The sequence below is a fragment of the Sus scrofa genome, chromosome 4 (assembly GCF_000003025.6).
Source record: "Sus scrofa isolate TJ Tabasco breed Duroc chromosome 4, Sscrofa11.1, whole genome shotgun sequence".
NCBI lineage: Eukaryota > Metazoa > Chordata > Mammalia > Artiodactyla > Suidae > Sus > Sus scrofa.
In genome coordinates, this window is record NC_010446.5 from 127,216,457 (window position 1) to 127,230,774 (window position 14,318).

The 14,318-nt window shown below is 43.2% G+C and overlaps 1 protein-coding gene and 1 long non-coding RNA gene across 4 annotated transcripts in view; one reads left to right on the forward strand and one right to left on the reverse strand.

Annotated features, from left to right (window-relative positions):
* Positions 575-8,232, reverse strand: LOC106510239. The gene is made up of 2 exons (XR_002343639.1): positions 8,049-8,232; positions 575-2,485 (listed from the first exon to the last, which is right to left on the reverse strand). It is a non-coding gene; the product is annotated as an uncharacterized LOC106510239 (long non-coding RNA).
* The window catches only part of LOC102161784 (guanylate-binding protein 6-like), a 39,054-nt gene continuing 30,944 nt past the window's right edge, over positions 6,209-14,318 (forward strand). The window contains exons 1-3 of one of the 3 annotated variants that reach the window (XM_005663708.3): positions 6,209-7,345; positions 7,646-7,753; positions 14,006-14,164. In XM_005663708.3, the coding sequence (XP_005663765.3) occupies positions 7,342-7,345; positions 7,646-7,753; positions 14,006-14,164 (271 nt within the window). In that variant the 5' untranslated portion in view covers positions 6,209-7,341. Of the gene's footprint in view, positions 7,520-7,645; positions 7,754-14,005; positions 14,165-14,318 lie in introns of all 3 variants that reach the window. The other 2 variants (XM_021090305.1, XM_013997411.2) reach the window with 2 other exon arrangements.

Genomic DNA, 14,318 nt, shown 5'->3' on the forward strand with positions numbered 1-14,318 from the left:
CAAGTATGTAAATATTGGATGACTCTATCAGAGAGTACTCTAAGGTGGCAGAGATAGGCATGCATGCTTAGTGCTGAAGTAAATACAAATCTCAACTCTTGATAATTGGAGATTTTCATAACTGGACTCTCTTTTATAAGTCCAAGAGGATCTGCCTAGAAAGAAATCTGAGGAGTCGATAAAGAGATGAATCAACTGAAAAAAAGATTGAAGCAAGTGAAAACAATGAAAGCGCAGGGTTTTCACTGTTTCTTGAGGAAGCTGGCAATGGGTTCATTATGGAACTCTATGGTGTTGCTAAGCTAGCTAGTGAGGGAAAAAAATTCTGAGCCCATAACTGAAATAGACCTCAGAATTCTTGTTAAGGAAATCATAAAGTGAATCTTCCTTTGTTTTAATATTATAATATGTGGCTCATTTTAAAAATACATATGTCATGGCTTTTTAATTTATAAAAGTGTTAAAAATAAAAACTAATTTTCAAAGAATATTAGTACCTATAATACAGGAAACAAATTTGCATTTTGATTGAAATAATTAATTTAAAGAAATGGGAAACATCTTAAGACATAATGGAAAAAAAACTAAATTTATTATATCATCAAAACAAATTACTTTAGAATAACATTATCATGAAGCATGTAGTATTCATTTGAAGTAATGTTAAAATGTTATTGAAAGAAAAAAACTGTAAAAATGGATAGAACTAAAAATGTCTATCCTAATAAATTAATATTATTCCAATATGGTAAAAATGTTTTGAAAGAAGAAAGACTTATTTAACTAGACATGTAATGTCTAACAACAAGAATATACAGTGCAATTCTGAGAAAATGATTATTCATGAGTGGGAAATTTCTGTAATTGTATGATGGAACATGACAACAATTAGCACACGGGTACTAATATCTGAATATTCAAATAGCAATCAAACAGAAAAGAAAGTTTAGAATGAAACTCAAATTCACACCGGCGTGTAGTTCTAGGTGAATTTGGTGTGTTGCGTTAATGAAAGCATATGGATATTCAATAAATGAAATACGAAGTTTTTCCCTTTTCTACTGAAGTGTATTTGATTTACATTATTTTTTTAGTTGCGGGTGTATAGCAAAGTGATTCAGTTATATATATATATGCGTGTACATTTCACACTCTTTTCTGTTATGGGCTATTCTAAAATGTTGATACTTTCCTCTGCCACAGAGCAAATCCTTGTTGCTCATCTCTTCTACATGCTGCGGTGAGTGTCTGTTAATTCCATCCACCTAAGTTAGCCCTCCCACTCCTTGTTCCTCTCTGGTAGCCGTAAGTTTGTTTTCTGTTTTGTAAGTTCATTTGTATTATTTAAAATTTTTCTTTGAATCACCCTCAGTGTCCTTTATCAGTATTTCATGGTCCTCAGCTGGTAGGCCTTTAACCCCATTGGTTAGGCTTACACCCTGTTATTTTGTATTTTTGACCCAATTTTAAACAGGATTTTTCAGTTACTTTCTCTAATGTTTTAGTTTTAGTGTAATGAAATGCAACAAATTTCTGTGCCTTGCTCTTGTATCCATCTCTGTTGAATTCATTTATTTCTTCTAGTAGTTTGGGGGGGCACCTTCAGGGTTTTCTGTGTCGATTATCACGTCATCTGCATACAATACCGATTTTACCTGTTCTCTTCCAGTTAGTTTTTCTTGTCTTTGTCTGATTGCTGTGACTAGGACTTCCACTTTGGTGAGAGTGGGCATCGGTGTCTTGTTGCAGAATACAGCACAAAGGCTTTCAGCTTTTCCCCACTGAGTATTACGGTAGCTGTGTGTTTGTCATAAATGGCTATGAGTCTGTTATGTTCTGTTCATACCCACTTTGGTGAGAGGTAGCCATACGAAAAAACAAAAAAAATCGGAGACTCCTTTACATATTTTACCAAAATAAATTTCAGATGGATCCAGCTGAAACATGAAAAACGGAACTAGAAGCTTAGACAAACAGCCAGATGAAGAAAATACTTGCAACTTATAGCAGACAAGGAGATGATGTCTTCATGCTAAATATCAGTCTCATGTATTGGCGAGAAAAACAACAAGGGCTTCCTGAAAAGAATGCACAAAAATAGCCGAGGAAAATATAGATGTTGCACTTACTGTTATCAAACGAGGAGATGTGCAAATCCAAACTATGAGTTACATGCTTCACTTCTAAAACCACCAAGAAATAACACGTGGGTTGGGACCCTGGGCTGGCGAACAGGATCTCTCTGTTAATTACAGTGCAGTTGGTATGGTTGTTTATCACAATTTAAAATGCATGAAACCTTTGACCCGGCAAGTCCACATTAAGGATCTATCGTATAGAGATACGTCCCCTGGTGACAAGTGACTCTGTCCAGGATGTTCACTGCAGCGGTGTGAGGACCGCCAAAATTGGAAGCAACTCCCAAGTCCATCTGTCAGGTACTAATAAGGTAAGTCGCGGCACGTACGTATAAAGAACACAGTCACTAAAATAAGGAGGGAAAGACTGTTTTAAGTAAATTGAGAACACCTCCAGGATTTAATAGAAAGGGCAGAAACTATGTAATGAAATCATCACGTGGATAAAATAATAATTCGTCCCACTCTCAATCAGCTACTGTCTTAAAGCTTTGCCTCCTTGTTTGCTCACGGGGATAAAACACCATTTTTGGTCTGTGCAGCTGTATTATATGCCCAGGCTCTGTGCAAACCTTGGGGGCCAGGACAATCCTTCCGTCCAAGCAGCCTTTCCTAGCTGACCCATCTTAATATAAATAACATAAACATGCCCAGTTCGGTCCTAACTTTTGGCAGAGTTTTGGATGTAAGGAGTGCTTTTTAAATACTTGACCACGTAAATGACCCACTGCATTGCAACACCTGCTACATAGAAAATGCAGAGAAAATTTTACCTGAAATCGTTTTCTTTTTCAAATTGGAAAATATTCATCAGCATATATGTGTACTTTTATAATCAAAGATAATTCACGAAACACACAAAACTATAAAAATGAAATTTTAACTTCCTCAAGGACTTAAAAGTGCTGTTAAATTTAGTGTACTTATTCTTCTAGCATTTTATCCTTACCCCACTGATTAATTTATTTGTATTAGACTCGTATGGTACATACCAGAAATTAAATGATTTGGAAGCACATTTTCAAATTTATCAGCATGCACCAAGTCACTGTGGGTTGCTGGGAAGGGGTTGGGTGTGTAGGCAGGAAATTCAGCTCTCCAAGTTCTCAGAAACATTCAAGCACCTCTGAAACTATTCTTGGTTCCCTGTCATAAGCCAAGATTTTATTTGGTCAGAAGGAAGAGCTTCTGGCTTCTGAGCATTAGGCAGATTTCCAAGCAGCCCTGTTCCACTTTCACTTTCACCCTGAGTTAGTCATAGAAAATGGAGTTTCCAAGTTTGTCCTGACGCTGATTCAGCAATTTGATGCTGGCAAGAAGATGAGGATAATTTTTTACACCTTTTTACTTGCAATCTATTAATTAGGCAGAAGAAGGTTAGAGAAGAATTAGGCAGAAGAGGAGAGGCAGACAAACTGTTGAGTCCTTCCCCAATTTCTTGCAGAGGAGCGCTGCATAAAACCCCCACCGTGTCCTGACACTCTGGTCATTTGCTCATCCAAGCCGACATTCCTGAGAGTTGGGATGAGACGTTGAATTTGAGGTCAGGTTTTAAGCCGTCCATATTTTCCACAGCATTGTCCAAGTTCCAGCTGCTACTGTGACATAAACGTAGCAACAGTTTTTCTTTTCTGTTTCGTTGTTGTTGTTTAGCTTTGTTATGGAAGCACAGCATTTAGACGTGACGTCCCAAGCGGCCTTTTTATTAGTTCAAGAGCTTTGCCAGAATTTTTAAAGTTCTACATGAAAGGATCCATAGAAACAGAAAAGGGGCTAGCTCAAAAGTTTACAGTACGTGAAATTCACAGAATAAACCTGTTCCTGGAATTGCTACCTAGGTTTAAAAAAAAAGGTAGCACTTCCTCATGCCACTTTCATCTCAGGAACCCTCCAGCCAGCTCCAAGATACCCAGTGCCCTGTTTTCTCATCAGACGCAAAGCGTGCCTGCCTGTGACCTGCCTGTAAACAGAATCAGATAGGTATTCTATTATACAGAGGGTGATGTATGTTTATTATACTCACTGTTAGAATCATGAGGTTGATCCTATTAACTCTAGTGTCATTATTTTCCTTACTGCAACACAGCCCCTTCAACTAATACATCACAGAGGACTGTGATGGACATCTGGTAACGTGCATTCACTCCAGAGCTTTTACACACACTGCAGTGATGGTCGGGCCCTCTCTGTTTTTTGATGCACACGTACCCACATCCCTGCTGCATGTGTATTTGACATGAAATAGCCAGATCATAGGGAACTTAAACTCAACTTAAACAGATGAGTCCAAACAGGTTTCCTGAGTGTACTTTAAGTCATCTGAAAACAAACACACGATGGTTCCTAAAACAGAATCGCCTTTCAGAAGCCATACTCATGTGAAATTAGTCCTGTATATTGAATGACTCTACGTCTTTATAATGGCAGATGACACGCATGGTTTATATCTGTGTAGACATGCATATAACCTGTACCCATGGCAACTGGGAACAGAAGGCGTGGCATGACCTTGATTCTAAATGGCAATCTCTGGTTCAACAGGCTGGTATAACATTGCAAGGAGCAGGAGGAGCAGATGGATGGAAAGGAGAGAAGCGGAAGAGGCCAAGAAAGAAGAAGAAAAGAGGCCAAAGGCATGAAGAAACCTGATTCTGTCAAACTTTGGTGAAAAATGCTGGACATAAAATCGTAGCCCAAATTGGCTGCAGCTCTCCGCAGTTACAAGGACCTGATGTCCCTTCAAGTCTGATCACTTTGCCTACAGTTTGGGAAGGGTATTTACTTCCTGGGGAGCTCTGCCGGTCTGTGACCTGACTCCACTGTTCAGGTTTGGGCTGGAGCATCTCAGGTTACACGGAAAAAGCCCATCTGACAACCAGAACCCACTATGACCTGGGGCCCTGGCCCCTTCACAGAGCTCTGGGGAGGAGCCTGGACCAGGGATTCAGAGCCCCGTGCACAGCCTGGTGTGAGTCTTTTGCTTACACCTTGTTGCCTCCATTAATTTCCCTTCATCAACGCAGATGCTGGCTTGAAGGTTTTGAAGGTACAACAGTGATAAGCAGCACAAATGTAAATCAGTATTTTTTTGCCAGCACGGTTTCACTGACTTGATGCCATGGTCACACATTTCAAAATTCTCTAGCCTAGAATAGACCATCCTTGAAAATGTTTTGGACACATGTACGAAGGGGCATTTCCAGCAGCAAAGATGAACGACAATGTATGTGCACACACAGTAACACCGGCCTTCAGCAGAACATGGACCTGAAACTGCATCATGCTTTTGCTTCTCTAGAAGGGCTTGCTTGTATAACCGCAGCTTCGGCCTCCACCAAGCTTTGTGAAAACTAAATATAGACCTACAATTATAATTTAATATAGAAAACTAAATATAGAACTACCATATGACCCAGCAATCCCACTCCTGGGCATATACCCAGACAAACCTTTCCTTGAAGAAGACACATGCAGCCCTATGTTCAGTGCACACTCTTCACAGGCACCAAGACGTGGAAACAGCGAAAATGTCCATCGACAGATGAATGGATTAAGAAGATGTGATACATATACACCCTGGAATACTACTCAGCCATAAAAAGGAACAAAATATTGCCATTTGCAGCAGCATGGATGGAACTAGAGATTCTCATACTATGAAGTCAGTCAGAAAGAGAAAGATAAATACCATATGATATCACTTATATGTGGAATCTAAACTATGGCACAAATTGGGGGTTCCCATTGTGGTGCAGCAGAAATGAATCGGACTAGTATCCATGAGGATGGGGGTTTGATCTCTGGCCTCGCTCTGTGGGTTGGGGATCTGGAGTTGTCATGAGCTGTGGTGTGGGTCCAAGATGAGGCTCAGATCCGCAGATCCTGCACTGCTCTGGCTGTGGTGTAGGCCAGCAGCTGTACTCCAATTCAACCCCTCATCTGAGAACTGCCATATGCCATGGGTGGGGCCCTAAAAAAGGCAAGTAAATAAATAAATAAACAAATAAACAAATAAAAATAAAATGGGTACAAATGAACCTATATACGGAACAGAAATAAACTCATGGGCTTAGAGAACAAACTTGTGGTGGCCAGTGGGGAGTGGGAGGGAGTGGGGTGGACCAGTTTTTGCTTAGTAGATGCAAACTGTTTGCATTTGGAGTGGATGAGCAGTGAGATTCTGCTGCATAGGACAAGCAACTATATCCAGTCACTTGCAACAGACATGATGAATATATTATTAGAAAAAGAACATATATATATATATATATATGTATAACTGGGTCACTTTGCTGTAGAGCAGAAATTGACAGAACACCGTATATCAACTATAATAAAAAATTTAAAAAATCTATTTCCTCCAGTCACCCACTTTCTTTTAAATTTTTTTTCTTTTTAGGGCCACACCTGAAGCATATAAAAGTTCCCAGGCTAGGGATCAAATTGGAGCTGGAGCTGCTGACCTCCGATATAGCCCAGCATCCGGGTGCATCTGCATCATACACCATAGCTCAGGGCAACACCGGATCCTAAGTGAGGCCAGGGACTCATGGATACTCCCCGGGTTCGTTAACCACTGCCGTTAACCACTGCGCCACGACGGGAACTTCCATTTTCCAGCTTTTTTAAAAAAAAAAAAAAGTATTGATGAATATGTTTTCTTTACCCATTTTGAATTAATATTAATATTTGAATTTGTACCTTTATATTATTTCATTTGAAACAAGCAGTCAAAACATATAACCTCCAGACCTCCATAATCCTTCAAAGAACAACCCCCCCCCCGTCCCCCCAAAATAAATGGCAGAGTATGCTACAAAATAATAGTGATTATTTCTGGACCGTAAAATTAGGAGTTTCATAACTCACATATTGTTAGTGAAAAAGTACTTAGGTTACTAACAAGAGTACTTTAAAATAAGAGAGAAACAAAAGGAGATTCAAAGCAAACAGCTAAAACCAAAAATAGGCTCCACTGCCTCTCCTAGAAAAGAGCGGGGCTGTGGAACCAGCTCCGCCCGCGGCTGCCTTGCTCACATTACACCTGCTGCTGAGAGTCAAGGACACCGAAGCCAGCCGTGGACCAGGGGCCAGCCTGGGTTTCAGCCACAGTCTTGGGTCTTGAGCCTCCTTAGAAACCAGATTAAAAACTGTAACAACAAAACCCAAGCGAGGGCGTTCCCCCTGTGGCCCAGCAGAAACAATGGGTAGGATGCGGGTCTTGCCGGGTTCCTGGCCTCGCTCAGGGGGTGGGGATCGGGGCTGCTGTCGGGAAGGTCCCGGACAGGCTGGGGTCCTGCTGTGCGCTGCAGTGGCTGTGGGGAGGCCGGCAGGTGTAGCTCTGAGTTGACTCCTAGCCTGGGAACCTCCTTGTGCTGCAGGTGAGGCCCTAAAAACCAAAACCAAAAAAAACAAAAAACAAAAAAAAACCTTCCTTTCAGTTTCGTTTCTCCTCAAGCGTTCCTAACAGGACGGCTACAGGTTCTAGTAACCGGCCTGCTTTTCAGCTTCTAAAGAGAAGAATCCTTTTCTGGAGGAGCCAGACGCTGGCGGAGCCCCGGGGGGACCCAGAGCCGCCGAGCACGTGGCTCCTGGTGCAGCATCCGCGCCCACAGGTAAGTCTGCTCCTAAACTTTACCTTCCAAGCAACTTTCTGTTAAATAACAACAATAAACGCCCCCCCCCCCCGCCGCCGCCAGCCCCGACCCCACACAACACGCCCGAAGGCTGCTGGCGGCCAGAACCATCCCAAGGGTGTGCGGCCCGCGGGGCGCTTTGCTGGGGCGGCTCATCCGCTGCGTTTGGGGCGCCTGCCAAGCTTGGGTCTGGGATGCGGCGCTGCTCCTTCTGCAGCGTCCACGCGAGGCTGCAGCACGGACCGGTCACGGGGAGGAGAGCATCCTACCTCACCTGCGCCAAGGGGGCGAAGTGCTTTCCAGAACTGAGGGACCAACCCCCAATGCCCAGCCCCTCGCAGGGGAGCTGAATGGGGCCGCTCCCTCCTTCTTTCCTCAGACGTCCCGGCTGCCCCCTGCTGGGCACTGGCGAAGCTTAGAATTTATATATATATTTTAAAAAACCCAAAACCCTCCTATATGGACCATATGTAATATTCCAAAGACTCTACAACGCTATACTTATAGGAAATGATTCGTTCTCACTCTCTAACCAACTCTTAAAAACAACTGTATGGTCTAAGCCTATTTTTCATCCTTCATTGTTTCCAAATGAGGAGTCCCTAATCCTCAGGGCCCCCTTCCTGAAACCCCAAATGACTGTGATTTTTAGTTTCAGGTTTTCACTCTTTCCTTTACGAGAATGTAAATAATGCAGTTTCTTTCAGCTCCTATGGTTTATACCAACAGAAAAGGCCGGGGTGGGGGCGGGTAAGCGAGCAGGATCAGTGGGGAACAACTGGGAGGTGTTTGTTTTTGTTTTTAAATTCATGGACCTGCCGAGCTGTGAGGGACGGAGAGGCCAGGGAGGATGGGCAATGGAGCCTGATGGTCTCGACTGCAGGGTTCAGGCGGTGGCTGTAGTTCTGAGAAAGCTCAGCATTTGCATTTGACCAGTGGTGGGTGGCAGGTGACAGCCTCACACCATGTCACCTAACCAGGACAGCAGCAGGTGGAGCAGAAAGAACCCTGCCTGCAGAGATGAGGGATGAGAGTCTTCTCCTGGCTTTGTGGGAGGGGGGGAGAACGGGGCGGGGGGGGGGGGCAGGCATTTTCTCCATCCACAACCTCGAGTGTCCTCACTGTATGTCCTTTTGTCATTGGTTCTCAACCTGGGCACCATGCTAGATTCACATTCTACCCTTTTTTAGGGTGTGGAGAGAAAACATATTGGACTCAGAGCTCTGATTGCCTTTATTTATGGATGGGGGGGGATGAGATCCAAAAACAAATGAGCCGCATAGAATTTGCAGCCTCATCTCACCCCCAGTTCCAACCATGAACGTTGGGAAACAAGCCTGCTGTCCCCTGGCCTTGTAGCCTTAAGCCACCACTCAGGGCCAGGCTTGCCTCTGACCCCTCCCAGGCAGCTTCTCTCTGGGACTTTCTGAAAATTGGGAAGGAGCAACTCAGCGCTGCTGGGAAATGAGCAGTTCTTTCTTCTTCCTTAATGAATCTCCACGGTCAACATGTCCAGGCGTCGTGCTGACCCACCTGAGAGCCGAGTTTGGTTCTCAGTTTTTTCACGTGAATGTTTTTGACCAGCTCCACGGAAAGTGCAGAAACTGCTCTTCTTGTTATTCTTCACTGACTCTTTATTTAAGATATACTTTTTCATGGGCTTATAAGGTACATCCTATTTTGGGGGAGTATTTCTATTTAAAAAACAAAACAAAACAAAATAGTTTCCCAATGACTCAATTTCCCTGCACAGAAGATGATTCTTAAACTGTGTGGCCAAAGACTCTTGATGACGTCTTAGCAAGGAGAAGCCAAAAGCTTTTTCCCTTTTGGAGCCCCAAACTCCTTCAGTCCATGGAACATTATAACTGTTTCTCCATATAGTATATTTTACAGACCTGTCTTATATTAAACTGGAATCAAACGATTTATGGGTTTTTTTTTTTTTTTTTTTTTTTGGTTTGGTTTTTGGCCATGGCGTGGTGTGTGATCTTAGTTCCCAGACTGGGGATTGCACCCAGGCTGCAGCAATGAAAGCACCAAGTCCTAAGCCCTAGACCACCAGGGAACTCCCCCTGGAACTGTCAATTTAAAATCTCAGATTTTTTTTTTTTTGTCTTTTTTTTGCTATTTCTTGGGCCGCTCCCGCGGCATATGGAGGTTCCCAGGCTAGGGGTCGAATCGGAGCTGTAGCCACCGGCCTACACCAGAGCCACAGCAACACAGGATCCAAGCCGCATCTGCAGCCTACACCACATCTCACGGCAACGCCGGATCGTTAACCCACTGAGCAAGGGCAGGGATCGAACCCACAACCTCATGGTTCCTAGTCGGATTCGTGAACCACTGCGCCACGACAGGAACTCCAGATTTTGTTGGGTATTTGCTGTCCTCATCACGCGTTTTATAGCTGTTTTCAACAGCTGAGTTCAAACGGTGGAAGACAAGCGTGGAACCCGTGTCGCAACACTTCGTGTCCAGATGCCCCAGGTCCTCGGAGTCGCAGGTCTCCCTCAGCATGGGCCTCACGGACAGTTTTCTCTCATCCTGTGCTTAAGCCTTAGTTCTGGGGGCAGTTCGCTCAGGTGAGGTGCTAACTTTGCTTCTCAGGAGTCACAGTGCCCTCGACCCTGTTTCCTCAGCTTTGGGTAGAGCCACCGCTCTGCGTCACAGGATGGCGCTGCCTGTGCAATAACACTGGATGACACAACTAAAAGAGGTGGAACAGAACTGTAAAGGAGCAGAGACTTTGCACATTATTCCAGTTAAGCTGGAATAAACTTAAATTAGAGTATTGTGGCTTTGGGATATTAAACATAATCCCCACGGTAACCTCAGAGAAGATAACTACAGAATACACACAAGAGGAAATAATTGGAGAATGAAATGTCTTGGTGCAAAATGTCAAATAAACATAAAAGACTGTAATGTAGGAAATGAGGGCCAACAAATGTTATAAGGCGCATAGACTACAAATAGCCAAATGGCAGCAATAATCCCTCTCTAATAGGAATTACTCTAAATGTACATAGATTAAACTGCAGTCAAAAGACAGAGATGGGCAGATTTGATTTCAAAAATGATCTACCTATGTGCCGTCTGCAAGACACTTACTTTAGAGCAAAGACACCAACTGCTTGAAAGTCAAAGGATGGAAGAAATTATTCATGAAAATAATAACCCTAAGACAGCATGGGTGGCTATACTTGTACGAGACAAATTGGTCTTTTAAGATGAAACACGTGACAAGAGACAAAGTATATTAACTAGTAACTAAATGTTCAATATAAAAAATGTAATTATAATCACTTATGTACCTAATAACAGAAAATAAAATATGTGCAGCAAAAATTTACAGCATTGAAAGGAAAATAAAAAACTACAATAAACTATGATGATAGTTGAAGTCTTCAACATCCAGCTCTCACTAGTGGAGAGGGTAACCACACAGCAGAGAATTCAGGAAAGAGAGGACTTGAAAAGTAAAGGAAATCATCTAACTCTAACAGACGCTGCAGAACACTCTGCCGAAAGCACCGGATACATAGTCTCCTCAAGAGCACACAGGAGGGTTTCCAGGGTAGACCGTGCGTATATATTTGACCACCAATTTAATCTCAATAGGCTTTAAAAGCCAGATACCCTACAAAGTATCTTCTCTGATCACAAAGGATGAAGTTATCAACAACAGAAGTAAAATTGGAACGTTAACTAATTTGAAGAAATTAAATAACACATTCTTAAACTATCAATAGATCAAGGAAGAAATCACAGGAGAAATTTAAAAATGCTTAAAGAGGAGTGATAGCAATAACGCAATATACCAAAACTTAGGGGAGACTGTGTGAAATAGGAAATTTATAGTGTAAATGCTTCCATCAAAAAGAAAGACCTCTACCTCTACGACCTAAAAAAAAAAATTACAGAACAAACTAAATCCAAAGCCAGCAAGTAAGTAACAAAAGTCAGAGGAAAGATAAATGGCATACAGGATTCTCCCCTTATCCACAGGAATACGTTCCAAGACCCCAGTGGGTGTTAGAAACCTGGATATTACCAAGCCTTAGGTGTACTTTGTTTGATCCTATACTAACAGGCAGGTAACACACACCGAGCGGGTACACTGGACAAGGGCGTGATTCACTCACAGGTAGGACAGAGCAGGATGGGGCGCGACTACATCCCCTTACTCAGCATGGTGCACGATTTAAAACTTAGGAATGGTTTACGTCTGAAATGCTCTATTTAGTATCTCTGTGCTGAAGCTGACTGTAGGTAATTGAAAACATGGAAAGTAAAACCACAGATAAGGAGGGATATTGCAAAGAATGGAGAAACAATGCAGAGATCCATGAAACTAATCAGTACGAGCCAGGTCGCGGGTGAGGAGAAACTGGAACTCTTGTGTACTACTGATAGGAATCTAAAAATACACCACAAAAATCCAAAACAGAACCTCCATGGGATCTAGCAGGTCTCATTCTGAATACAGACCCCCAAACTGGAAGCCGTGTCTCAACAAAATATCTGTGAATGCATTTCCACAGCAGCATCACACACAACAGGTAAACGGAGACCGAAGAAAATGTTCATGGGTGGATGCACGGCAAGGCAAGATGTGGTCTGGACACTCGATAGAACATCATTGAGCCTTAGAAACGAAGGAGATTCTGACACAGAGCCCAACTCGAGGGAATCTGCAAGACACTATGCTCAGTGAAATAAGCCAGTCACAGAAAGACACTGTATTGTTGGCCTTATATGAGGAACTTTGTGTCAAAGTCAGAGAGACAGAAAACAGAATGGTGGTTGCCAGGGGCTGGGAAGAGGGGGCTTGGGAGTGAATGTTTACTGAAGAGAGAGTTTCAGTTTTATAACTGAAAACCCTTCCAGAGATGGGTGGCGGTGAGGACTGCACGCAATAGTTATTTATAAATGGACTATTTACTTAAAATGGTTAAGATGGTAAATATTACATTATGTGTATTTTAGCACAATTAAAGAAACTGAAAAGAAAAGGAACACTTCCATACCCGGGTTAAAACCGATTTTCAAAAGGGAAAGCTCGGTTCTCTCTGTGGACCTCCTTGATCAAACACCACCCCCTCCAGAAGTGGGGGTCTGTACCTCCAGAGAACAGGGGTGCTCTGCATCCAGGAGCCCACAGACAATTATCACCGAAAGAGGTTGTTCATATTGATAGAGCTCTGCAGTGAGGGCTTTGAAAATCACCAGCGAAGAATGAATTCAGTCCCACATCACAGACTTTATCGGATGAAATTATCTCCAGCAAAAATTTGTTTTTTTTTTTTCATAGAAAGGTGTCCCTTGAAAACATCAGACTCACTAGTGGCTTTTGTCACACGTATAGACTCAGGCCTGAGAATCTGGGTTTTACAATCACTTTGGAAAATCCCCATCTATGTCAAAGTTTGAAAACCACTTCTGAACAGGAGGGAGCGATACTACTTTGTTTCTGTGAAGCTAAAACGTGTGGTTCTTTCACAGCTGAGTCTAGTTTTTCAAAATAGATTTTTCGAAAGAATTCATATCTTTTTGCGGTTTCCCTTAGTCTTATCCATGAAAGGGGAAAATGCACATCCAGTGAGTATAAAGTGGCTGTTCAGGGTTATGTTTTACCTCCACATCCCTTATTTCTCAGAGCCTGAAGACTCTAATAAAAGAAGACCAAACAGAAATGGTGTGCTTTTGGCAGATTATCGTTTTATTCTGATGAAGACTTTATGTCCACGCCTCACGACTCTGTAATTTGCAATTGATAAAATGCCTGGGGATCCATTTGTAGACTAACTTGTCAAGGTCCTTGTTGCAGATGAGCTCCTGCCTGATGCAGAAAAGGTCTTAGCAGGTGCAGGGGAGGTCTCTGCTCGGGTGGGATGGGTGGGTTCCCGCAATGCCCTCTGAGAACCCTGACCGCTGACACTTACTCAAGCAGGGAGCTTCCTCTCCTTCTGCAGACACACTAGTATTTTCTGCTCCATCTGAAAATAACTGCACCCACTGGGGTACAATTATAACTGAGTCCCACTGGGGACCTTTCCTGGCACAGTCTCAAAGCTGCCCTGATCTGTGGTCACAGGCGAATTTAGACATACCCATCTGCGTTTTCTGGACAGTTGGGTCACAAGCAAAGTGGGAGGTTGGGGATGGGATGGTTGGAGCTCTCAGGGGTGAGTGCTGTTTTCCTCCCTGCCTGAAATTCTCCTGAAGCAGCAGAGCGTGCCGACAGATGGACACCTGAGAAGGAACAAGCCTGTTCAGCACAATTGAAAGAGCAGCTGCAAAGAGAGCAGAACCAAGAAACCGTTCACCCAGGACTTGCTGCCAAAATGACAGAAGAGAGAAGAGAACGAGAAAGGACCTCCACAGGTACAGGGGAGGGCTCAGCACCTGGTGGGCGGGTAGTCCCGGCAGTGTCCTCTGAGACTCCCGCAGGAGAAAGTGTCTGGAGCAGAGGCTTCTTCGCCTTCTGCGCACACACCCTACCTCATCTGAAAGGAACAAGGTGCACTGTGGTTGGGGT